This window comes from Schistocerca piceifrons, chromosome 5 (assembly GCF_021461385.2).
Source record: "Schistocerca piceifrons isolate TAMUIC-IGC-003096 chromosome 5, iqSchPice1.1, whole genome shotgun sequence".
Taxonomy (NCBI): Eukaryota; Metazoa; Arthropoda; class Insecta; order Orthoptera; family Acrididae; genus Schistocerca; species Schistocerca piceifrons.
This window is the reverse complement of record NC_060142.1, coordinates 470,178,817-470,205,843: the sequence shown is the minus strand read 5'-3', so window position 1 is coordinate 470,205,843 and position 27,027 is coordinate 470,178,817. Positions and strand designations below refer to the sequence as shown.

General features: G+C 43.4%; 1 protein-coding gene across 1 annotated transcript; it reads left to right on the top strand.

Moving 5' to 3' along the window:
* The first annotated feature begins 13,270 nt into the window (after positions 1 to 13,270).
* LOC124798434 (glycine-rich cell wall structural protein 1.8-like) lies at positions 13,271 to 26,352 on the top strand. The gene is made up of 3 exons (XM_047261842.1): positions 13,271 to 13,363; positions 20,526 to 20,843; positions 25,045 to 26,352. Exons 1-3 carry the CDS (start codon positions 13,349 to 13,351, stop codon positions 25,891 to 25,893), a joined length of 1,182 nt encoding a protein of 393 aa, XP_047117798.1. The 5' UTR covers positions 13,271 to 13,348; the 3' UTR covers positions 25,894 to 26,352.
* The last annotated feature ends 675 nt before the right edge of the window (positions 26,353 to 27,027 follow it).

Below are 27,027 nucleotides of genomic sequence, written 5' to 3'. Positions count from 1 at the left end.
TTTCTCCAAAGGTCTCTTTAATTTTCCTGTAGGCAGTATTTATCTTACCCATTGTGAGATAAGCCTCTACATCCTTACATTTGTCCTCTAGCCATCCCTGCTTAGCCATTTTGCACTTCTTGTCGATCTCATTTTTGAGACGTTTGTATTCCTTTTTGCCTGCTTCATTTACTGCATTTTTATATTTTCCCCTTTCATCAATTAAATTCAATATTTCTTCTGTTACCCAAGGATTTCTATTAGCCCACGTCTTTTTGCCTACTTGATCGCCTGCTGCCTTCACTACTTCATCGCTCAGAGCTACCCATTCTTCTTCTACTGTACTACTTCTTGTCCCATTCCTGTCAATTGTTCCCTTATGCTTTCCATGAAACTCTGTACAACCTCTGGTTTAGTCAGTTTATCCAGGTCCCATCTCCTTAATTCCCCACCTTTTTGCAGTTTCTTCAGTTATAATATGTCTTACAATTTAAAACCTGGTCCCTAAATCTCTGTCTTACCATTATACACTCCTGGAAATTGAAATAAGAACACCGTGAATTCATTGTCCCAGGAAGGGGAAACTTTATTGACACATTCCTGGGGTCAGATACATCACATGATCACACTGACAGAGCCACAGGCACATAGACACAGGCAACAGAGCATGCACAATGTCGGCACTAGTACAGTGTATATCCACCTTTCGCAGCAATGCAGGCTGCTATTCTCCCATGGAGACGATCGTAGAGATGCCGGATGTAGTCCTGTGGAACGGCTTGCCATGCCATTTCCACCTGGCGCCTCAGTTGGACCAGCGTTCGTGCTGGACGTGCAGGCCGCGTGAGACGACGCTTCATCCAGTCCCAAACATGCTCAATGGGGGACAGATCCGGAGATCTTGCTGGCCAGGGTAGTTGACTTACACCTTCTAGAGCACGTTGGGTGGCACGGGATACATGCGGACGTGCATTGTCCTGTTGGAACAGCAAGTTCCCTTGCCGGTCTAGGAATGGTAGAACGATGGGTTCGATGACGGTTTGGATGTACCGTGCACTATTCAGTGTCCCCTCGACGATCACCAGTGGTGTACGGCCAGTGTAGGAGATCGCTCCCCACACCATGATGCCGGGTGTTGGCCCTGTGTGCCTCGGTCGTATGCAGTCCTGATTGTGGCGCTCACCTGCACGGCGCCAAACACGCATACGACCATCATTGGCACCAAGGCAGAAGCGACTCTCATTGCTGAAGACGACACGTCTCCATTCGTCCCTCCATTCACGCCTGTCGCGACACCACTGGAGGCGGGCTGCACGATGTTGGGGCGTGAGCGGAAGACGGCCTAACGGTGTGCGGGACCGTAGCCCAGCTTGATGGAGACGGTTGCGAATGGTCCTCGCCGATACCCCAGGAGCAACAGTGTCCCTAATTTGCTGGGAAGTGGCGGTGCGGTCCCCTACGGCACTGCGTAGGATCCTACGGTCTTGGCGTGCATCCGTGCGTCGCTGCGGTCCGGTCCCAGGTCGACGGGCACGTGCACCTTCCGCCGACCACTGGCGACAACATCGATGTACTGTGGAGACCTCACGCCCCACGTGTTGAGCAATTCGGCGGTACGTCCACCCGGCCTCCCGCATGCCCACTATACGCCCTCGCTCAAAGTCCGTCAACTGCACATACGGTTCACGTCCACGCTGTCGCGGCATGCTACCAGTGTTAAAGACTGTGATGGAGCTCCGTATGCCACGGCAAACTGGCTGACACTGACGGCGGCGGTGCACAAATGCTGCGCAGCTAGCGCCATTCGACGGCCAACACCGCGGTTCCTGGTGTGTCCGCTGTGCCGTGCGTGTGATCATTGCTTGTACAGCCCTCTCGCAGTGTCCGGAGCAAGTATGGTGGGTCTGACACACCGGTGTCAATGTGTTCTTTTTTCCATTTCCAGGAGTGTATAATCTACCTGATACGTTCTAGTATCTCCAGGATTCTTCCATGTATACAACCTTCTTTAATGATTCTTGAACCAAGTGTTAGCTATGATTAAGTTATGGCCCGCATCTCGTGGTCGTGCGGTAGCGTTCTCGCTTCCCACGCCCAGGTTCCCGGGTTCGATTCCCGGCGGAGTCAGGGATTTTCTCTGCCTCGTGATGGCTGGGTGTTGTGTGATGTCCTTAGGTTAGTTAGGTTTAAGTAGTTCTAAGTTCTAGGGGACTGATGACCATAGATGTTAAGTCCCATAGTGCTCAGAGCCAATTTTTTGATTAAGTTATGCTCTGTGCAAAACTCTACCAGGCGGCTTCCTCTTTCATTTCTTAGCCCCAATCCATATTCACCTACTAGTCTCGAATTCCAGTCACCCATGAATGTTAAATTTTCGTCTCCCTTCACTACCTTAAGAATTTCTTTTATCTCATCATACATTTGATCAATTTCTTCATCTGCAGAGCTAGTTGGCACATAAAATTGTACTACTGTAGTAGGCGTGGACTTCGTGTCTATCTTGGCCACAATAATGCGTTCACTATGCTGTTTGTAGTATCTTATCCGCACTCCTATTTTTTTATGCATTATTAAACCTACTCCTGCATTACCCCTATTTGATTTTGTATTTATAATCCTGTATTCACCTGACCAAAAGTCTTGTTCCTCCTGCCACCGAACTTCACTAATTCCCACTATATCTAACTTTAATATATCCATTTTCCTTTTTTAATTTTCTAACCTACCTGCCCGATTAAGGGATCTGACATTCCACGCTCCGATCCGTAGAACGCCAGTTTTCTTTCTCCTGATAACGACGTCCTCCTGAGTAGTCCCCGCCTGGAGATCCGAATGGGGGACTATTTTACCTCCGGAATATTTTACCCAAGAGGACGCCATCATCATTTAACCATACAGTAAAGGTGCATGCCCTCGGGTAAAATTACGGCCGTAGTTTCCCCTTGCTTTCAGCCGTTCGCAGTACCAGCACAGCAAGGCTGTTTCGGTTGATTTTACGAGGCCAGATCAGTCAGTCAACAAGACTGTTGCCCCTGCAACTACTGAAAAGGCTGCTGGCCCTCTTCAGGAATCACACGTTTGTCTGGCCTCTCAACAGATACCCCTCCGTTGTGGTTGCGCCTATGGTACTGCTATCTATATCGCTGAGGCACGCAAGCCTCCCCACCGACGACAAGGTCCATGGTTCATGGGGGTGTGGTGCGGGGGTGGGGGGGGGGGGGGGAGATAGTAATTGTTCTATAACCTATGATTTCAGCATATTCAGTTCTTCGAGTATGGCCGTAATTTCTTGGACATCCACATCTACTTCCATACTCCGCAACTCAGCTTATGGTACAAAAGGGCTAACACTACCATATCCCCCTTTCCTGTTCCATTCGAGAATGGTACGTGGAAGGAATTAGAAATGTTGGTAAGTTTCCTTAAGAGGGCCAATTTCTCTGATTTTCCCGTTGAAGTGAGGGGTGGGGAGTAATATGTTGCCTGACGTTTCTTGGTCTTTACGGTGTAGGAAAGCGTATCACCTTCCTGTTGTAGCGTATACTCCTGGAATCTGATAAGACCCTCCGCGGCGATCTTGTGCTTACTACACGATTCCTTGACAAAACGAGCAGCTCTTCTTCGGATCATCTCTAAGTCTTCCCCCTTCCTGGTAAGGACTTTGTCATATTTAATAACCTAAGCCTTCCCATTTTTGAGATATGTAGTCTATTTTACACCCTTTGTGATGTTGCAACATTTTCTGTAATTTTTTTCATTCTGTTTTGGGCGGCTTGCTTTTTTGTTTGCCGCCAATATTCTTTAGTCTTTCCACCATATTTTTTTCTTTCTTATTTCATAATTGTTCTCAGGCTGCTACTGGATTCAGATACATCTAGATTTAACACTTTCCTTCTGGAAATATCTCTTTCTGCTGCTTCTTTTACTTTTATTTTGTGCATATCTAAATGCCTTAACTTCTCAGATTCAGTCCATTCTTAACGTTTTTCCGAGAGATGCTTCAATATCTGTTTTCTCAGTGTACTGTCACTCATCATGCATAAACGAACAAACGAAAATCAGCCTTCTTTTTCTCACTATTAAAATGTTTAAGTGGAGCAAGAACAGGACCCCATACAAATTACACGATGGATTTTTATCAGAATTTTTATAGCCAAATGAAGAGTAGTGAATCAGCAAATGAGGTCTAAAATCGATCAGCGTGAGGTCTCATTTTGCAAAAAAGAAAAAAAATTGTTTGAAAGTAAACAGAATGGCTTTGAAAAAATTATTTAGGGATTTGTGGGAAAATTTCACAATGGATTTTTAGCCGAATTTTCACAGCCAAAGAAAGATAGATAAATTGACAGGAGGGTCTCAGACTGACCAGAGTGAGATCTAGTTTTGAAAAATGGTTCAAATGGCTCTGAGCACTATGCGACTTAACTTCTGAGGTCATCAGTCGCCTAGAACTTAGAACTACTTAAACCTAACTAACCTAAGGACACCACACACATCCATGCCCGAGGCAGGATTCGAACCTGCGACCGTAGCGGTCGCTCGGCTCCAGACTGTAGCGCCTAGAACCGCACGGCAACTCCGACCGGTTGTAGTTTTGAAAAAAAGTGTAATTGATTGAGAATTATAAGGGTAATTAATATAAACTTAGTTAGCGATTTGAGAGAAAAATTGAAATATCTGACGAACACTGCTCTAGCTATGTACGAATAAATGAAGTGTCAAAAAATATCCAGTCGCAGGATGAAGTGAAATATCTTCGCTTTCTCTTGATCTGCATACCCTTAACAATAACGGAATACCGATCGATATTCAAAAGTTTTCCATTTTACGATTTCTGAAGCAAACTTGAAAATTAAAAAAACTAAAAATAAAAGACAGACATGTTTTCTGACGATTTGTCTGAAATTAAAAAGCAAAACAGATTAGAGAAACATTTGACGTGCTACAATGATGCTCTAAATCACGTACAGCAAATGAGGTGCCGATTGAGAATTAAAGTTCAATGTTTAACATAGGATTTTAGAATTTTAAAGTGCACTATAGGATATTTGTCTGGTAAAATTTCACTCACTGGCCTCCTTACAGACGTATGAGCATCTCCGCTGCGGTACGTGAATTCTAGCATAATTCCGAGGTGGGTGAAATGCTTCTGTAATCTGCTTTATTTCTTATTTTAAGACAAATCATTTATCAAAACATTGGACAAATTTTCAAAATTTTCCCTTTTGTTTATAGTAATGTTCTCTATTTAAATATATTTCGTTACTATTGCTTAATTTCCAGGCAGCTTCGCGTCTTATTTGTCTCTAGTATTTCTTGTTTGCCTAATTATAATTTAGTGTTAGAAATTCATTACGTAGAGACGTCCAGGTTTTACTACAGCAGTGGTTCCCCACCTGAGGGATAAAATGAAATTTTTTGAAGGGTAAATACAAAAGCATTTGCTTGTGTTTCAGTCACAAGACTAAATTATTTTTATAAGATCGTTACTATTACCACTATTCCCTAAGGCTCTAATACTGATTACATAAGTTAGTCATAATTACATTTTAAAAAAATACTAGCTTTGACTTGTGACGCAACGTCGTGGTGGTTACAGCTTGTGAATCGAATGTATGAACATCATATTCTTCAGACAGTACGTGCACTACACACATACTTTGTACTTTGTAGCCGGCCGAAGTGGCCGTGCGGTTCTAGGCGCTGCAGTCTGGAACCGCGAGACCGCTACGGTCGCAGGTTCGAATCCTGCCTCGGGCATGGATGTGTGTGATGTCCTTAGGTTAGTTAGGTTTAAGTAGTTCTAAGTTCTAGGGGACTAATGTCCTCAGAAGTTGAGTCCCATAGTGCTCAGAGCCATTTTGTACTTTGTACCGTGCATCTACGACAGTAAAATTGAGACACTTCAGGATATGTGACGTATATATCTCATGAAAATGTCTTCGAGTCGTAGATAGTTCCCAGAATGGACCAGAATTTGCTTTATTGTATACTTCGCACCTCCGGGTAGCCGCGTGGTCTAAGCGCCTTGCCACAGTTTGCGCGGCTCCCCCCGTCGGGGGTTCGAGTCCTCCCTCTGGCATGGCTTCGTGTGTTGTCCTTAACTTAAGTTAGTTTAAGTTAGATTACGTAGTGTGTAAGCCTAGGGACCGAAGACTTCAGCAGTTTGGTCCCATAGCAACGTACCACACATTTAAAATTTTTTTAGATTTGTGCATTTCGCAACATCTAATTCATAGCAGAATAGACCAACAACTATGTAATGGCTACAACATTGCTGTACGGCCTACACTGTATTATCATTATTACTAGCATTTTCATTATTATTATTTTTGTTAATGCCAGTGATTATGTATTAGGAATTGACTTCCTGAAGTCTTACAATTTCTATCAGTTCAAAAGTAAGGAGTCCAACAATCAAATGATTTACGAACAATAAGCATAGCACTAACATTTAACTTGGTTAAGTTTAAACGGGGTGAAAAATGTGAATTAAACAAGTGTTGTTAAGAAGAAGCGTGCTGTGGAGGAAGAATGTTTTGTAGCCCTTGATTAGCCGAGCGGTCTGAGGCGCTGCAGTCATGGGCTGTGCTGCTGGTCCCGGCGGAGGTTCGAGTCCTCCCTTGGGCATGGGTGTGTGTGTTTGTCCTTAGGATAATTTAGGTTAAGTAAAGCTTAGGGGCTGATGACCTTAGCAGTTAAGTCCCATAAGATTTCACACAAATTTGAACATTTTTGAAGCATGTTTTGTAACTAGTGTCTACCCTGAATGCGGATAATTAGCTTTTTTTTTCTAAGAAGGAGATGTAATTAGCAGTCATTGCGAACCGAGAATTGATCATTATTCTACTTGAAGTAAAAAATTGCTTTTTGAAATAAGCAGTATCAATAGTCTCTCAGTCCTTAATCTCAGGTTCAATAAAACGCCTACTGGACAAAAAGTAAATATAATTTATCTTCCGTCATTTTAAAATTTCTCTCCCTTGGCAGAATGGTCATTATGTATCGTTAAGTGATCTGAAATATTGTGTTTGGATGAATTATATGTTGGCAAAGACTATTTTATGAACTAGGGGCTGGCATTTAAGGAAGCATTTTTATACAGAATTATTTTGCCACTTCCCGCTAATGTCGTGGTTTCAGAAACTTTCTGGACGCTCTTTACAAAGCATAGTATTCGGACTAAATCAGTTCCTAAAATCTTTAAGAAAATGTGCCGTAAGATGGAAATCAAATGTCGGTGTCCAGTGTCCAGAATAAGAAATAAAAGGCAAATCATACCGTCACATAGTTGAAATGGCTCTGAGCACTATGGGACTTAACATCTGAGGTCATCAGTCCCCTAGAACTTAGAACTAGTTAAACCTAACTAACCTAAGGACATCACACACATCCATGCCCGAGGCAGGATTCGAATCTGTGACCGTAGCAGTAGCACGGTTCCGGACTGAAGCGCCTAGAACCACTCTGTCACAGCGGTCGGCGTCAGATAGTTCATTATGAGAAAAAGTATGCTGTTAAACCTCTCAGAGTCACAAATTTGGGTGGATGTGATCACGTTACAGATCGCCTTGTTGCAAAGGGTATCAGCGGAGGAATTAAACACAAATATCACTGGATTGGTTGGAAAAGGGTAGGCCCTCTCTCAGGGCCACCTCTGTTTCAAAAAGAGCGTTCCAGATTTTGGTAGATGGTTCCAGAACAGCACACATTGATCTTGATGATGGTAGCTATAACCATAGACACATCCTTGCTATAGAAAACAAGAAAAAATGTAGGCTGATAGAAACATCATCAGATACACCAAGGACTGCAGTTCGAAGGAGATGCCTTTCCCAATGGTGCACTGTAAGTTGGTACACAGTTTCACTTTGTGGAGAAATACCCTGCTTTGGGTGGATTTGTCTTTCATGCTGCTGGAACATATGCAACAGTTTTACGAAAAAGAGGTGACAGAGTAATTATACAATTGCCTTCAAAACGAGAAGTCTCTTGCTCAAGAATGCATGGCAACCGTTGGCAGATTATGTAATGTTACGCATGGAAAACTGCAGTTGGGAGCACAATAATAAATGGAGATGTAGGAAACCGGCTACGATCTGGACTAGGCAAAAGAAAGATGGACGCCACAGGTGCCAGAAAAGGCGTCTGCCAGCGTTCAGTGTAATTGGAGAAGTTCCCCCCAAATCTCCAACTCCGATTTGTCTGATACGGAATATTGCTTATTTTATGAACTATACTTTGGTAGAGTTTTGAAGTGTATAATAAGCAACATAAGTATACAGTTTGCCGAATATTAAAATCCGAACTATTTATTTGTTAGTAAATGACAGCACATTTCCGTAAAAAGAAAGTGGTCAATGTGTTCAGTTACCGGACTGGTCGGACATTTTCTCCGCTCGGGGACTGCCTGATGTCCTGTTTTCATCATCAGTGATACACAAGTCGCCCAATGTGGCGCCAGCTGAAAAGGCATGGAACTCGGCAGCCGAATTTCCCCAGGTGGGGACTCACGGAAATTAATGCCACACAATTATTTCATATCTTTTTTTTTCCTCAGAAATTTGAACTTGGTAGGAAGCTAGCAAAACTGAAAAGGGAAATGCAAAGGGACACTCTCTCTAGATATAGTGGGAGTTAGTGAAGTGAAGTGGAAAGAAGATAAGGATTTCTGGTCAGACAGATATAGGGTGATATCAACAGTTGACGAGAATGGTGTTACGGGAGTAGGATTCGTTATCAATGGGAAGGTAAGCCAGAGAGTGATCGCCTGTGAACTGCTCAGAAGGAGGGTTGTTCTCATCAGATTCGACGACAAACCAGCGCCGACGATGATAGTTCAGATATACATGGCAACGTCGTAAGTAGCAGATGGAGAATTTTTCTTTTTGAGTCATCAATCTTCCGGCTGGTTTAATGTGGCCCACCATGAGATCCTCTCCTGTGACAACCTTTTCATCTCAGAGAAACACTTACAATCTAATTCCTCAATTATTTGCTTGATGTATTCTAATCTCTGTCTTCCTCTACAGTTCCTACCCTCCACTGCTCCGTCTAGCACCATGGGAGTTATTCCCCGATGTCTTAATAGATATTCTATCGTCTTGTCCCTTTTGCTTGTCAGTGTACTCCATATACAGTAAAACTTCGTTTATCCATTTTTCAAAGGACTACAGAAGAAAATGTATAATTGTGAAGTACGCATATATGAAATGTAGCACCATACCATCAAATTAATTGGTTAAACACAAACGAGAAATCCAGTAAATAAAAATTTACATTCTACAAATCGTTATATAGGCCTACTAGGTACCATACTTTACAAAGATATAAAGAAAAATGTAAACCTCTACACAGAAGAAAACGTCATCTCGTAAAAAGGTCCGTAATTTTTGGTTGTTTTTTCTTTGACGCGGCAATAGCGTACACTGTACCCTCAAAACGGGATAACTCTGTCATTATTTCGTCAGAAACATTGTGGCGCGTCACAAATTGTTTAATTATTTCTAACGTATTTACTGCATCGTTAAACGTCACGGAGGAATGCTGAGACTCTTCTGTATCATCCTCATCGTCAGTTTCTTCCTCGTCCAGATCCCGCGATGCACATTGAACTATCTCAGCGATAGTTATGGGATCTGTAGTGACGAGTTTTACATCGACGTTCACGTAATCCTCAAATGATGCCTGCTCTTCAAGTCGTTCCATTCTTCATCATTAGGTGAAATATCGTCAGTATGATCATTTCCACCATGATCATAGACTTCATTTCCAAATCCGGCTTTTTGGAAATAGTTCCGAATGGTATCGTCTGAAACTCTGTGCCACAAGCTGCAATGTAGTGCATTTCCTATCAGAAGAGACAAATTCATCAATAATTTCTCGAAGTGTTCTTTGGCTCCGGTAGTACAACACGAAATAAACGGCAAGTAAAAATCTTACCTGTAAAGTGTTTATTTTCATTTCTTCCTTTCTTCGATGTTTACACAGCACATGGCATGCTGCACGAGCATTTTGCGATAATGCAACTTGAAATTATGTCTTGCTCCAAGGTCAAGTGGCTGGAGCTCACTAGTGCTATTCGCTGGAAAGAATTCCACGGTCACATTTCTCAAATAGGAAGTAAGGGGAGGATGTGCCGCACGCCTGTCTACGAACTATAAAATCTTCCGGCCTGCTGCACCCATTTTCGCATCGACGCTTAGTAGCCAGCTTTCGAAAACTTTTTTCGTAATCCACGATTTCTTGTTACTAGTGTATTTTGTGGGAAACGTGGCAATGTTCTTAAAACAATGGGTCTTGGCAAAATTTTCTACGGGAGCTGCAAGTCGAGGCCGTAAAGTCGCATGAAAATCCCTTTCGGGAATGGACGAGAGTACTTTTCAATATGTGCTCAAGAAAGTGGCTCCTCATATTATGAAGCTAAACACTCTCCTCAGAAATGCTACATCCGCAAAAGACGGACTTACCATAATACTGCGATTTCTAGCTACTCTAGTTTACAGAACCGGTATAGAGCTCTAATGTTGCAGTACACACTGGCGAAAATAATCCCAGAAACGTTTGAAGCTATCTATAACTCACTGAAGGAGGAATATGTGAAGGCAAATAAATTTAGTACGTACTGCAGTTATGAAAAATTTTGATTTCCACGGAAGTTGTAGATTTTCTCCTTTATATTCTGGGGGTTATATCCTGGTCGTACGTCGTGGCAAATGGCATCCGCAATTTTTTATAGCCTCACTTTTTATTCAGTTTTTGTATTCGGGATGTCGTAAGCTACACAGTGCTTCATCTGCCTCGAATATTTCCATGAATTTCGTTATACAGGGAGTAAATTTTAGGCTAAAAACCAGAATAAATTGAAAAATAAGCTTCAAACGAAAAAAATGTGTAGAATCCCGCTGGTGCTAGAATTAGCCCACCAGCCCCTCGGAGGTGGGGCGGGGTGGCGGGCTAATTTTAACACCAGCAGATCTCCCACCACGAAAATAATCAGCTTTGGATTGTACACGTTTTTTCGTGTGAAGCTTATTTTTCGAGTTATTCTGGTTTGTCAACTTAAAATTTACACCCCGTATATGCGACGCACCATGTCAATTTGGGAGTCATATTGATAAACACTGTGTGTCAGACAGCTGCAGCGATGCTAGCGCTCTAAGCGATTGATTTCTTCCTGCAGTAAACATAAGATGTACGCTTCCTTCGACCAAATCTAAGGCGAGACGCTAGATTTGATCAAAGAAAATTTGACCAATGTCTAACTTTATTACACAATCAAATTTTATAATAGTCTAATATCGGCCTTACCAGTCTACTTCCCGGCAACCTACTCTGAAACACTGCATCATAACGTGTGCACACTGTGCCGGGACACGAAAAAAAAAAAAAAACATATAAGTGAGAAAAAGATAAAAGTGAAAAACGTATAAATGAAGTTTTACTGTATTCCTTTCCGAGTCTGCGCTGAACCTCCTCATTCCGTACGTTATCAGTCCACCTAATTTTCAACATTCTCCTGTAGGAGTACCACACCTCAAATGCTTCGATTCTCCTCTGTTCTGATTCTCCCACAGTCCATGTTTCATCACCATGCAACGCTGCGCTCCAAAAATACATTCTCAGAAATTTCTTCCTCAAATCAGGGTCTATGTTTGATGCTAGTAGACTTCTCTTGGCCAGGAATGCCCTTTTTTGCCAATGGTAGTCTGCTTTTTAAGTCCTCCTCGCTCCGTCCGTCGCTTAACTTCATCTACTTCCTGATCACCAATTTTAACGTTAAGTTTCTCTCTGTTCCCATTTCTGCTACTTCTCATTACTTTGATCTTATTTCGATGCACTCTTAATCCATATTCTACACTCCTTTGACTATCCTTTCCATTCAGCAGATCCTGTAATTCTTCTTCACTTGCACTGAGGATAGCAATGTTATTTCATTTTAAGAATAAAAATGTCCAAAGAATTGTTTTTGTTGTGTTGGCTCAAGAGCTAACACCGTTTTACTAGGGGAGGCCGAAATGCACGCGTTTTAGCTCACGCGGGCTGGCGTGAGGAGGAAAGAACTATACTAACGTGAGGTCTGGAACATGAAAAGGAATGAGCATTCCGAACGCGGACGTAATTAGTTTCATACTTAACTTTAATCCATTAATGATGAACGTCGCTCCTGACGGTACATGATTCACAATATTATCAGTTCAGAATACATTCTTGAAGAATATGGCGCCTTGCTAGGTCGTAGCAAATGACGTAGCTGAAGGCTATGCTAAACTGTCGTCTCTGCAAATGAGAGCGTATGTAGACAGTGAACCATCGCTAGCAAAGTCGGCTGTCCAACTGGGGCGAGTGCTAGGGAGTCTCTCTAGACTAGACCTGCCGTGTGGCGGCGCTCGGTCTGCAATCACTGATAGTTGCGAGACGCGGGTCCGACGTGTACTCACGGACCGCGGCCGATTTAAATGCTACCACCTAGCAAGTGTGGTGTCAGGCTGTGACACCACAGTTTTCATTCTAAAATTTAGTTAGGTGCTGATGTTGATGATGGTGGGGGAAGGGAGTTGGGACTACCTAATATCGGATTACACTCCGGGGTAAGCGTCTCAGGAATGTTGGGAACCACTGCACTACTGTATTGTAATGCATTGTTTTTCCGTTTCTTGACGTGCACTTTTTATTGCAAATTTCCCTTTGTAAATCGCGAAACGAAGCCGGACTGTGTTAACGCTGAGACCAGCTCGTCGAGAGGTGGACGCCCACTGTGCGGAGCTCTACCTCTAGCACACATACACACACACACACATACGTGTTCTCCTTGATGTCAGCCGGAGCTGCGTGGGAACGCGGCTGCTGCGAGAACAAGAGCGCCACTGTGCTCGCGTCACGGCGGTCAGCGCGCCCCCGCCGCCCCCGTCGCCCCCGCGGACGGCCGCGACCTCGGCCGGCCACCCGGTAATTGCTGGCCGTCTACTAAGGCTGCCCCACAGGCGGACGACTGCCTCAGCTTTGTTTTTTCCCCTCGATGCGATCTGAGCATCACTTTCGCTGCTGTGAGGCAACCCCTGGACGGCCGGCCGACCTCTGGCATCCTCTGCTCGGATCTCCGCTCGCTCGCTCGCCTTTCGCCAGCTCGCCGCCTGGACACGGGACGGGCGGATCCCCACCCCCCCGCCACCCCCACCAGCCGACTGATTCATGGCTCTGCCGGCCACAACCGTTTCGTACAATCCGGGAAACTGGACAGCGACTGCTCACTATAAAAGCCAACCGGGACGGCTCGGAAACCATCAGTTCATCCACAGCCTCCATACGGTGAACACCGGTCTCGAGACCCCTCCTGGAATCCAGTGATCTGATTTCCAGCCGCACCAGTATGTCGTTGTTGAAGGTACGTTCAACATTACGCCCTGCAGTACACTTTTCATTCCGCCCAGTGTTACTCTTCCAACGGAAGTATAGAATTCGCATGTGGGAACGAAACAGAAATTGAGATAAGAAATGCTGAACGGGATCTGAATTACATATACAGCATTACTTTGTCTTAATTTAAGCTTTATAATTATTAACTTCATATAATTCAGACTGAAAGTTACCTTCGGGCGTCTTATAATTCCCTTCTGTCTTGAACTACAATATATTATCTGTGGAAGCCAAGAAATGTTCCCTTACGGTTTTAGATTTCCATAGTTAACTTTCATAGAAGTTGTGGTCTTCAAAAAATGGCTCAAATGGCTCTAAGCACTATGGGACTTAACATCTGAGGTCATCAGACTTAGAACTACTTAAACATAAGTAACCTAAGGACATCACACACAGCCATGCTCGAGGCAGGATTCGAACCTACGACCGTAGCAGCAGCGCGGTTCCGGACTGAAGCGCCTAGAACCGCTCGGCGTCAGCGGCCGGCGTTGTAGTCTTCAATCCGAAGACTGATTTGATAACAGCTCTCCACACTAGTGAAAGTCTCTTCATCTTGGCAAAACTACTGTTGCAACTTACACACATTTGAACCTGTTTACAGTAACGAGCGTCTTCCTCTATAATTTCTAACCTTGTTGCTGCCCGCCGCCGTCTGTCGGCACACAAAATCACGCAGACACTTTCCACCATTACTGAGTTGAAGAGAAGATTCCTTGCTGCCTCAGGCTGCGTCCTAACACCGAACCCTTCCTCTAGCCAGGTGATGCCATAAATTTCTTTTATCTGCATTTCGAAGTTCACTTGCTCATCTGGGTGGCAACGCGCTTGCCTCCCCTGCAAGCGGACCCGGGTTCGATTCTCGTCCGGGTTGGAGAGTTTCTCCACTCCTGGACTGTGTGTGCTGTTATCCTCATCATCATTTCACCCTCATCACCATCGCGCAAGTCGTCCAATGTAGCGTCGACTGTAATAAGACTTCTACTTGGCGGCCGAACTTCTCCAGTTGGGGCCTCCGGGCCAACAATCCCAGACGCCCATTTTATTTCTCCATTTCGACAGAGTACTCTCTCATTAGTTATTTGATCTACTCATTTAAATTTTCAACACTCTTCAGTAAAACCACATTTAACCCTTACCAGCCCATTAGGTCCAGTTGGACATATTACAGTTTTCATTCAAATTTTCAACACTCTTCTGTAAAACCGCATTGAACCCTTAGCAGCCCAGTGGGTCCAGTTGGACACATTACAGTTTTTAGATATTTCTGCAATATCCACGAAAGCCTACTGGTTTCTCGTGGCACCATTGAATTCTAGTGTGTAGACTAGACCACTAGATGGCAGCACCAGCAGGATAATGAATACTGCGTCATTATGGACCTATTAGAAAAAAACTGCACTTCTCCAAAAAATTGAAAATGTCTTTAATGTGTTGCTAAAAAAGTTTACAGTTCAAAATAATATTTATTTTTCTAATGCAACATAAAATTTGGGCTGGGTAGGGTTAACAAGTTTTTATTGTCTTATCGTTTGAACCGATTATCTTCTATGTTTCATTTCCGTATATGGCTGCACTAGAAACAAATACTCGAAGTAAAATTTACATACATGTTTAAGTTGGATTAGGAATTTTACGAAACAGGCGTATATCGTTATTTTGCGAAGAGAAGGTACTATTTTAGGATGTTGCACTCTCGCCACTTCATAACTTTCGTGTGACGAGCACATTTGTGTTGGTCAGATGTTCCACGTTGAATAGTAACAACAAAAAATGAAAGACTTGCGCCAACACGAAGGGTGGTTTGAATTCCAATGTGCTTGTTGTGCCCTGGTCTGTTCTTGGAATACTGTAAGATGGTGTGAAATCGGAACCATAGTTATACTTGGCATTTTAGACATATAAAAAGCCTTTACCAGTGCTGAAATTCATCGACTGCTATAAATATTCTACGATTAATCGGTCGTTAAAAACCAAACACCAGAATTTGTAATGTGCAAATGAATAGCCTTGCGGTCAAATGAATGAATAAAATTTCGTCTGAGGGCCATAGAAAATTTCCGCAGCTTCTGATTTTGTAAACTTGCACTTATCCACGAAACACTCGCGCTAGGGAGTGTCGAAACCTTGAAAAATTATCTTTTAGTTTGCTGCTAAGCGTCTATCTAGGTTTGGCATTGCTCATTAACTGCTTTTTTGTATGTGTTCTATAAAAAAATCTTCGAGTAATGCCTAAAATTGCTGAATTCGACACTTTATTAAATTACAGAGGATTGTTAGTCGCTTCGTTACAGTTTACTATTTGTTTTCTGTTGAGTAACTTGCTCCTGTAATACGACGGAGTGAACGATACTGTCTAAAATATAAAATTAGATTATATATAGGAGTCGTAAGAGACGATAAAACCGACACAAAAGAAAAGAAAGTAAGGTATGTAGGGATATAATATAGTAGATAAGGGACTCCAGTACTATATCAGCTTCTTACCATAGGGCTGGATTAATGGAGCATTTGGTGAGGTATCTCGGGGCAGGTAGTTCTCATTCGAAGCACCAGTAAAAGATAAAACTGGTGAGGAATGGAACGTTGGTAATAATAAGTACATATCTGGAACAACTTGAAGAATAGCATGTGTGCAGAATCAGTAGAATGATTCGGAATAGAAACAAATGAAAGAAAGAAGCCATTAGTAGATAGTCTTTTTTTTCGTTGTCTCGTACTTTAAACGCTGTGTAGATAATGGGAGTTTGTTTAGCTGGTATTTGGAATGTTTGTAATATGGGTATATATCTTCCCCGTTGCCATAACATTAATTTATCTTCAGATATGGGAGAAGTGAGCGTCATCTATTAGTGAACAGTGAAATATATATCCTACAACAGCGCCTATTTTAACGAGTTATGTTTTGCAGATCCGAGGTACTAGTTGGCTGCAAGGTGAGACGGATATTGAAACAATCGAAAAACAACACATGTGTTGGCTTCCTTAATACAGCGCTAACCTTAATTCCACAGAGGATCGCTTCGTGTTCAACACTCCCATCTCTCTCGCTCTGAAGCTCTAGACGTTTCTCTTTTGCCAAATGAAGTAAACATTCATATCTACGTATACGCTCCCAAGATACTGGAAAGAGCCCGAGGAAAATTAATTCGTACTAATAAAGAAAATTGTCCATCCTATTTTATTCGTTTTGAGAAAACGGGAGAGAGGTAACTGCCTGTGTGCGTCCTATCCTCTCCTGTCCTCACGACTCCTACGTGAGCTGTGCGATGGAAGCAGCAGACCTATCCACAGCCATAACAAATTATGATTACCCTAATTCAGGCAACAACTTTTCGATGCGAAAACGTTGCCTTTTTTCCAAAAGATTCTCATTTATTGTCTCCAATCTGCTCTTTTTACTTTTTTGCTCTATACGGATCTTTGTTAGCAAAACCGCACGCATCTGAATTCCTTCGACGACTGCTGCGAGGCATAGTTGATGAGAGCTGCACTCTAAAATTTCTAGACTATGTCCCACTGGACTCTTGCAAGTGGTTTCCCTTACAGATGCCTCGCACTGTTCGCTCTGCTGCTGATTTTGTGGTTTTTGGTCCATTTCATATCGTTTTGTCCTCTTACCTCCACTTCTTTGAACGAAGTAACAGGTTCTAATCCTGTGATCGGATACCTTGGGGTCTTCCTGTTGCTTGTGGGTGCTATCCCGCATTAATCCACATTTAAAGAAAGCTGATGTTTAATACAACAGGCGAAAATACTGCATCAGCTGTTTATTATCCAGTGATGAAAAATTCCTGCAGACAACAACATTAGACACGAACAATATGTTTGCTGCTGACGCTATAGAAAATAAATCGCATATGTTTATTGAGAATAGTGCTATTACCTTCTTAGTGTACGTCGAACGTTAATGGTGCCTCTGTTGGGCATTCGTAGTACGGTGTTCCATGCTTGCTGCTAAGAACAAAAAATTCTCCCAAACAATCGTACATTTGTGAATACATTCCGTGCAATAGCATTTCGGCTATAATAAAACACTGAAGTGGAATGTTGAACTCCTTTCGTAAGATTAAAAAGTGGAATGTAGCTGTTTACTTAAGTCTACATATAAAAAATAGCGTATATAAAAAAAATGAGATCTGTGTTTTACCGGAGAAGTGTTACTTAAACTCGTGTTGATTTTTTGAATGAAGGCTCTTTTGTGCCAAAGATGTCATAATGTCTAAGCTTAGAACGGGCTCGAGGGACCTACAACAAACGGACGTTTATGATATACGTCCGTAATTCTGTATATTTCTTCTTCTATCCTAATAGCGATAAACATAAAAGATTTTTGGCTAAAACCAAGAGAAATAATACTTTCATTTCGAACATGACTTCTACGCAACACGTTAAATGTGGCGGATTCGAAGATGCAGTAAAAAATAGGTTCCAAGTTTCAGAGCTAGCTTCACTTGAAATGCTAAAATTAGCACCATAAAAATACTTTGTTTTGCCTGAGAGTAGGTACCACACTATACCAGCCTCTAAATTTCAACCAAAAAAATCGTTCTGTGAAATGAGAGGGAATGTACCACCTTTGGAATTTCCTTGCCTGTACTGTTATCATGGCTTCCAGAAATAATTATGCTAAAAAAAGACACCACGAAGGCATTATCCGATTTCGACGGAAATCGGTAAGTATGATATAAATGTGGAGACAAACAAATGATTGCAATTTCAGGAAAAAATTGATGATTTAAGCAAGAGGGAGAGCTTCACAAATTCACCAAGCCAGCAGGTACGCGTTGGTTCCCCTCTGACCCTAATGCCAGTAGTTATCCGGCTTGGTATTGCGTAACAGACTTGTCGGATGTCCCCTTGAGAGACATCACGCCAAATTCTGTCCAATTGGCGCCTTAGATCGTCAAAATCCCGAGCTGGTTGGAGGGCTCTGCCCATAATGCTGCAAACGTTCGCGGTTGGGGAGAGGTCCGGTGATCTTGCTAGCCAAGGTAGTATTTGGAAAGCACAAAGACAGTAGAAATTCTCGCCGTGTGCAGGCGAGCATCGTCTTCCTGAAATGTGAGTACAGGAAGGCTTGGCATGAAGAATAACAAAACGGGGCGTCGAATATCGTCGAGGTACCGCTTCGCTGTAAGGGTGTCGCTGATGACAATAAAAGGGGCCCTTCTATGGAAAGAAATGACATTCCAGACCACCATTCCTGGTTGTCGGGCCGTACGGCGGGCGAGAGTCGGGTTGGTATCCCATCACTGTCTGGGGTGCCTCCAGAATGTCGTTGACTGGAATAGAATTGTCTTCAGTGATGAGTCCCGCTTCTCGAAGACGGTCAAGAATTATTTTGCTTCCAACGTAGCAGAACTACGTCACTTCGTTTTCTACAAGGTTCCCAATTTTGATACTAAGTTCGTAGCCAATCTTATTTCTATCGATTCTCAATATTTTTGTCTCTTTGGCCTCTTCTCAAACAGTATTCTGTGCTCAGTGCACTGTTCATTTTGTTCAACAGGTCCTGTAGATCTTCCTAATTGTCGCTGAGGACAGTTATGCCATGAATGCATATTGTCGTTAGCATCATTTCAACTTGAAATTTGATCCAATTTTTAACGCAGGGGGAACCGAAGCTACGAAGTAATGAAAACAGAAGCAGCAAACCGAATAAAGTCATGTAGCAAAATGTGATGATGGCTGTCCATGATGTCAGCACTTACCCATACGTTCCCCTCCATCATAGGGTATCGACCTCGGCTACACATAAAGAATCCGCTCCATCGTTGCCTCCTCCTCTCCATCCCCCCTCCCCAAACGGCTTAGGGGACCCTATTGCTATCGTAACGATCGTCAGATCATAGGACTATCTCAAGATAGGCAGATTTCGATTAAGGGCAAATAAAAGTGCTATTTTTTTCAACCACCAATCGGTCGCGAAATGGAAACCACAATGAAAATCAAAAATATTTTATTTTTAACTTTTAACTACACCTTCCAGCTACTTCTCTACATAGTGGCCGCTACGACTTAGGCATCTGTCATAGCGTGGTTCCAACTTTCTAATACCATAACAATAGAGAGCAGTTGCCTCTGATTTTCGCCAGTGTCCTACGCTGATCTACCACCAATCGGGTGCGAAGTGGAAACCACAATGAAAATCAAAAATATTTTATTTGCAACATTTAACTACACCTTCCAGCTACTTCTCTACATAGTGGCTGCTAGGACTTAGGCATCTGCCATAGCGTGGTACTAACTTTCTAATACCCTAACAATAGAAGGCAGCCTGTGATTTTCGCCAGTGTCCTATGCTGGTCCGCAGCTCGTTGTTTATGCCATAATGCTGTCCTCGTTGCCAACGGTTCCGCTCAAGTGTCCGAAGAGATGAAAATCAGGAGGAGTTAAGTGTGTGCTGTATGGAGTGTGATCAAACACTTCCCATCGAAAACCATGCAGGAGCGTCTTTGTTGCCCCTGCAGTGTGCGGCCGGGAATTGTCACGAATAAGAAAACAGATGACAGTTACGTTATGAGGCTACAGGAAATCAGGTGGAATTCCCCAGCAGTACTTCAGAGTTGGCGGCAGACACTGTTTTCTAGGCATCTTTATGTGCTCGCTGTGCGCTCAGAACTGAAAAGTCCCACGTGATTTGACAAACAGGCGTACTACACCTACTGTGCAAACCATCTGCTTAAAGCTTCACCTGATTTTCACCGTGGTTTTAATTTCGCCACCGATCAGAGATTGGAAAAAAAGACCTCGTACTTTAACAGTTGCGAAGTAAGTATCGCGAATACCAGCAGAACAGCTGAAAGATGTTTGCATTTTCTACATGTATTGCTACGATAAGTAGGTATCGACATTTGAATGTAGGTGGAAAGCGACTGGAGGGAGATATTTGATTCTACGCTCGGATATGAAAATTTAAGTACGAATTCTAAATAAGTTGCAAGAGGAGTGAAATATTTTCTGTAAGGTCATCAACTGGCATCTTCCTGACGTTGTGCTCATTGAAAATCAAACACATAATAGTGGCAGTGGTATCGGATCTATCCAGATCGCCCCAGAAGCATTCCGTGTAAGAGTGACATATCACGAAGCGAGCTTCACTCTGAAGGGCGTCCGCGTCGTTGTTCCAGCTGTTGGGAGTGTTTTGCCTGCTGTCGGCGCTGGCCCATGAGCGCGTCCACGGAGGATTGCTGGGCGGAGGTGGCGCCGGGGGCGGCGGCGGCGGCGGCGGCTACCAGTACGGCGCGCCCGGGGGTGGAGCAGGAGGCTTCGGAGGACCCGGCGCCGGCGGCTTTGGGGGCCCTGGGGGCGGCGGCGCCTTCGGGGGCGGCGCTCCTGGGGGCGGTGCTCTCGGCGGCTACGGTGGTGGCGGAGCTGGTGGATACGGAGGCGGCGGCTACGGAGGCGGCGGTTACGGAGGCGGAGCCGGTGGTGGAGACTTGGGACAAGTAAGTTCTCGTCGTGAAATGACATCGACGTGGAGCACAGAGCTTCAGAAAGGTGTTAACAAATGTAGAAAGGAACGACAATCCCGAGTGTAATTTTTTCTGGAGGAGTGGTTGCAGGGAGAAGTCGAAGCAAGTCAGCTCGAAGGCAGCTGGTACGACCGCTGTAACAGTGTTTTGCGTTTCAAACAGCCACTAGCTTCACTGTGAATAATAAGTTTAATCTCCGAGTACAAGTCTTAGGTGTGGAGGACGTCAGTTCAAATCATTGTCTGCTTATAGAAATTTAAATTTTCTATAGTTGCCCTAAGGTGCTAAGGCAAATGTCGCCACAGCTCTTTCGAAAGAGAGACGCCCGATTTCTTTCCCCAACATTCCCTGACTCCAAGCTTGTGGTTAGTCTCTAAGGACGTCTACATCGACGGGCCAATCAAAGCCTGATCTTCCTTCTTTTCGTCAAGCAGCCGAGATAGATCAGACACTCCTTCACTGCTTATAGCTGGAACAGGCCGAAAACAACAGCGAAATGTATCACAGAATCTAACAACAGTAACAATAGCATTACTGCACTGAGATTTTCCGTGCTTGATCGGTACATGTAAAAGGGAGTATTATTAATGACACGCTAAACAGAAAGTAAAATTCAGTGTCATGCACTTTTCAGTGATTATCAGAATGGATTTAGGTAGCATTATGTTACCTGTCTAACGTGCATTATGTTAATAAAACATTTATACACTCTCACACCTTTTAATCGTAGTCTACAGTATTGAACAGAATCTTACTTTTTTTTAAGTACCATAGTTGACACCTCTCTGTAATGTTGACGAAAGACAGTTTTTCCTTCATTCTAAACTTTGAGATTCGTATACTGATAACGGAGCGAATGACTTAGATGACACGAAATTTATTGCAGCTCAGTCGTAACTCGTTCAGTGCCTTTAAGAGACAGAGTTTAATTAACTGATATACGCACGACTAGCATTAACATGTAAATAAACCTATTAACAAAATGTATACTGAAATTTTTGGCAGTGTGATAAAGAGCCGAGGCTGTAAGTTAATTTTTCTTTTTTCATAGTCCTCCGTCATGGGCGTGTCATAATTTATCACTTACTAATAATGTTTACTGTCATTGCGAAAAGCCGATATCTCAGCCTCTAGAATTCATGTTTACTGTGTCTTTAAGAAAAACACACAGAAAGAGAAAGTGAGCATACATGTGGGGGGCTGTGTGTATGAACTAAGAGTTAGAACATGCGTTGAGGAGCGTATTCTAAACATGTACCTATGTGTTAGAACTGAAAGTGCAAGATCTAGAACTGCCACATATATTTTCTATCACCGTAGACCCGCATCACGCAAGAGGACGATTTTATGTGGAATGTTCTTAAATTGACGTGACTGCTCTTCCGCAAAGCTTTCCAGCAAAGGAGTTCGCTAACGAGGCTCGTAGACGTCACTTCAGTCGCAGACGCGTTTTTGTAACGTTGGACTGAGGTAACTCTAGCGAATGCTCATGCGTAAATACAGCGCTCGAGAAAGTAGTGTGCAGCTCAACATTCTTCTACGAGAAAACAAAACCTCTGATTATGTGGAAGAAGGTTGCAAGTCGAGTCGGAGAAACGGATCTCTCGCAAGTTCAAAAATGGTTCAAATGGCTCTGAGCACTATGGGACTTAACAGCTATGGTCATCAGTCCCCTAGAACTTAGAACTACTTAAACCTAACTAACCTAAGGACATCACACAACACCCAGGCATCACGAGGCAGAGAAAATCCCTGACCCCGCCGGGAATCGAATCCGGGAACCCGGGCGTGGGAAGCGAGAACGCTACCGCACGACCACGAGCTGCGGCCTCTCTCGCAAGTCTCCTGATGCTAGACGAAGTAATGCTACAGTTAATTACTGAGTAACACGGAGTCCACATGGAGAGTAATAAGTCCACAGTGCTATATTTTATCGAACCAATAATGTGGTCATTTAAGGACCTTTCAGATTACATCGCTCTTTTCAACTTGTAGATGTCTTCCGCCGTTAACAAGGGTGATCCAACAGTAGCATTCAACGAACAGTACGATCATCAACATGTGGGACTTACACGCTCTCCCACTTCAGGAGGGAGCATATCTCCGAAGTCTTTGAATATACGAGTTGATTTCTGAGCTGCAGTTACCACGTTTCACATCATGTGATCTGTAAAGTTATATATAACATGGAAATTTCATTGACGTTCTGTCACCTCTTTGCTGCAGCTTAATTCGTACAGAAATCGTCCCCGAATTCATAAAGTGATCTTTGGTATCCGCTGCGTTCACGTGACTGCCAAGATATCAGTTTCAGTAACACGTCGTCACGATAATCTGTAATAGTTTTACATCGAATTCATTCTTCAAAAGGGGTGAAGTCCTACTTAGTTGTTCAGATGTTGGATGTATTACAGTTACTCCAGTTTATTTCATCTGACTAGAATTATTACGTGGCATAATTACGGGTACTTTATAGAAAGTAGTTTTGGTTAGACGTGGATGGACAACAGTAACGCTGTGTTTTTTAATCTGAAGAAGGACAATACATTAAACTAACGCGAACATCAGTTCTGCTTCCTTTCTATACCTCACACTTTAGCAGTAGTTTACATCGTACTACGTATACTGGTGAACTTCGTTGACAATGTGATGGTGGTCTAGTCCGTTACACACGGAATGAGACCAGCATAAGTTCGCCAAACTTCCTGAAATTTAGTTCATCTGGTCTTTTTCCAATTGCACTACAGATATGTCCTATAAAAAATGTGGGAACTTCTCAGTCAGAGAAGCAGGTATTCATCGTTTGCGTCAATAAACAGTAGATATGTTGTGTTTTGGACCATGAACAAAGAGGGCACACATGTTCGAATGTTCACTGTAATTAAGCTGTAGGAGGGAGCGGAGGGTAATTTTTCAATGGACAAAAGCCAAGGCTGTCCAGAAAGCAAAATGTCGTTTGCTCTTCATAAAACGAATAAAGTGTCGTCAGATTAGCAGTACATTCGCATTACTATTAACAGCTTAAGCGAACGTTTAATTTATCCTAGAATTTCATTCCCTTCTTTTGCATGGTTCCACAGCCGTAGTAAGTTGTTTGAAGGGTAAAATTATTGTTTCACTTTCGCATGTTTAAAAATTTTGAAACTGGATGTTCCTTTATTTCACCTGTTATTTGTGCAATGTCGGCCATTTTCGAGCGTGACCATATCTAGCGCTTCAAAATTCTGAGCTTTCAAGTGTAAATCGAACTTTGATTTTGAATCAGTTGATAACACTCATGTGCCGAAATGCGTTGTCTGTGCGTAAGTAAAGGATGAAGTAAAAAATATGCGTTTTAAAAGTTTTGAAAAGACGGAAGTAGCAAAATTGATTCAATCATCAAGAAGTACCCAGAAATTTATTTAGTGGTAATGGGTCTCGACTCACAGAGCACAAATGAATCACTCTGTAGTCTGTTGAGGGTATAAAAAACTGAACTGTTCGATAAATCATTATATACGTATTATAATGATTCCATTTAATACTTACTTCATCATTTAATATAAAAATGCGTAATTAGAGTACAGCAGAAATGTTACCTATTAATCTGAGTGGCTTTAGAGTGTTCAACCAGATGAAGTCATAGAACCCGCACATTATTTCGATAACACAACATGCTGTCGCTATCAGGCGGTCTGATACACCAAAGAGATAATTACGTTTGCGGTAGTCACTTCACTTCATATACTCATCACAGAGTGGCCGAAAATTGTTCAGTCAAGTCTCTGCACGTCCATCTTTATATAGATAGCTGCGGGATCTTGGCTGTTCAGTATGGAGTGCCGAATCAAAACACCTTTCAGCCGCCTGTTAACAGTCACCAATTGAAGATCGAAGGGATCGCTGTGTCAATTAGAGACCAATGGATACCAGTCATTGAATGGTGGCCCCTATTTTTACTGGACCAAAGGTGGGAATCTTCCCACACGTCGATCAGGGGACCTGAAGAAGGGGTAATGTATCGCCAAAACTGGCCGTTCAACAAAATGACAATTGGAAATTAAGGCGGCTGAAAGGTGTTTTGAATCGACGTTCTCTGTTGTTGAATCATTCCGCCATTTCATCTCGATGGGCACTCAGATATGTAATACATAGAGAAGCCTTAGATCATACAATCTTATCCGTCTGTCCACAGCCAACACCGTACAACTTCCAGTACTCCGTGAACGACGCTTACACGGGAACGAGCTTTGGACGGCAGGAAGCTGGTGACGGAAGTGGAAGTGTACAGGGCCAGTACCAAGTCCAACTTCCCGACGGCCGCAATCAGCTCGTACGTTACGCAGCCAGTGATGCCACTGGTTTCAACGCAGACGTTCAGTACCAGGGAGAGCCTAGGTACCCATCCGGCGGCGGCGCCGGTGGATTCGGTGGTGGCGCCGGGAGGTACGGTACCGGTGCCGGCGGTGCCGGTGGATACGGTGGAGGAGCTGGCGGTCTAGGAGGAGCCGGAGGATACGGTGGTGGAGCTGGAGGATACGGTGGTGGAGCTGGTGGTCTCGGAGGAGCTGGAGGCTTTGGTGGCGGAGCTGGTGGTATAGGAGGCGGAGCTGGAGGATACGGAGGTGGAGCCGGTGGTCTCGGAGGAGGCAGAGGATTTGGCGGTGGAGCTGGCGGTCTCGGTGGAGCTGGAGGCTACGGCGCTGGAGCTGGAGGTCTTGGAGGAGGAGCTGGAGGTTTTGGTGGAGCTGGCGGACTTGGAGGAGGCAGAGGTGGAGGTGCGGGCGGCGCTGGAGGCTACGGCGGTGCTGGAAGATACGGAGCAGGTGGCGCTGGAGGGTTCGGTGGAGGAGCTGGAGGGTTTGGAGGTGGAGCTGGAGGTCTAGGAGGTGGAGCCGGAGGTTTCGGCGGAGGAAGAGGACGTGGTGGCTACGGAGGAGCTGGAGGTGCAGGAGGCTTTGGCGGCGCCGGCGCTGGAGGATTTGGTGGAGGAGCTGGTGGAGGTGGCCCATCTGGCTCGTACCTGCCGCCATTCAAGAGATAAGCCGACCCTGCTGACAGATGTATATCTTATAGCTTTAAATGGAATGCAATCCATTACTAATGGAATGCAGATGTCTATTGCTTTCTGTAACTCATTATAAAGATCTCTGCTTTATTAGCATTTTAATGTATAGTTATGATATGTTAATAATCAATTTTATGTTCAGTACTCTGTTTGTGCCACTATTCGATGGTGCTTAAATTATTGTCCTAGATGTGTGATTGTAAGTTCTGCGAGAATGAAACTAGTTGGAAAGTGAGTTCAACCTAGTACGGTTTTTCTTTGGTCATCTATAATTATCAGTATTACTATGAATGAATTGAATGACCATTGAAGAGTCAAATATAGTTTAATGACTGATTGAAGACCTTTTCCGATTTCTGGAAATTTGATAAAATGTTCGTGATGTCTATGTATTTAATAACTGTGTGACCCCTGTCTTTTGGTGAATAAAGAACTTCAGATACGTTCAAAGAAGTTCGATTTGGTGTGTTATAAATTAACCTGAAGTGTCCACTGAACTCTATATTTTCTTTCACTCTGTTATTGAAAAACCTTTCACAGAAAATTGTCAATAAATGTGACTTTTTCTCCTTTTGAGCGTTAAAAAAATGGTTCTACTGGCTCTGAGCACTATATGACTTAACTTCTGAGATCATCAGTCCCCTAGAACTTAGAACTACTTAAACCTAACTAACCTAAGGACATCACACACATTCATGCCCGAGGCAGGAGTCGAACCTGCGACCGTAGCGGTCGCGCGATTCCAGACTGTAGGGCCTATAACCGCTCGGCCACTCCGGCCGGCTTTGAGTTTTCGAACTGCGTTAAAAAAAAGAGAAGGTCCTCGGACTTGGTTCTGATGACCATACATGAAAAATGTAAAACATTTTAGTTCAACAAAACAGGCAACCTTGGTTTGCCACTAAATGGAGTATATGAACAAATTTTTAAAAGGCATTGTGCAGGCATAGGTAGAAGCAAGATACATTATTGATACTCGTGTACACCGAACTACTTTATTGTAAACAAGAATATACTCGCATCACGGAGGTTTTGCTAGAAGTTATTTCTGATGTTAATCTGTTGTCCTATATAAATCAGGATATAAAAAATTTATAAGAATTACAGATC

Excerpts from the sequence above, each read along its gene's own strand:
- LOC124798434 (XM_047261842.1), top strand. Across the intron at positions 20,844-25,044 it reads GTGGTGGAGACTTGGGACAA|CCAACACCGTACAACTTCCA; the intron begins GTAAGTTCTCGT and ends GTCTGTCCACAG.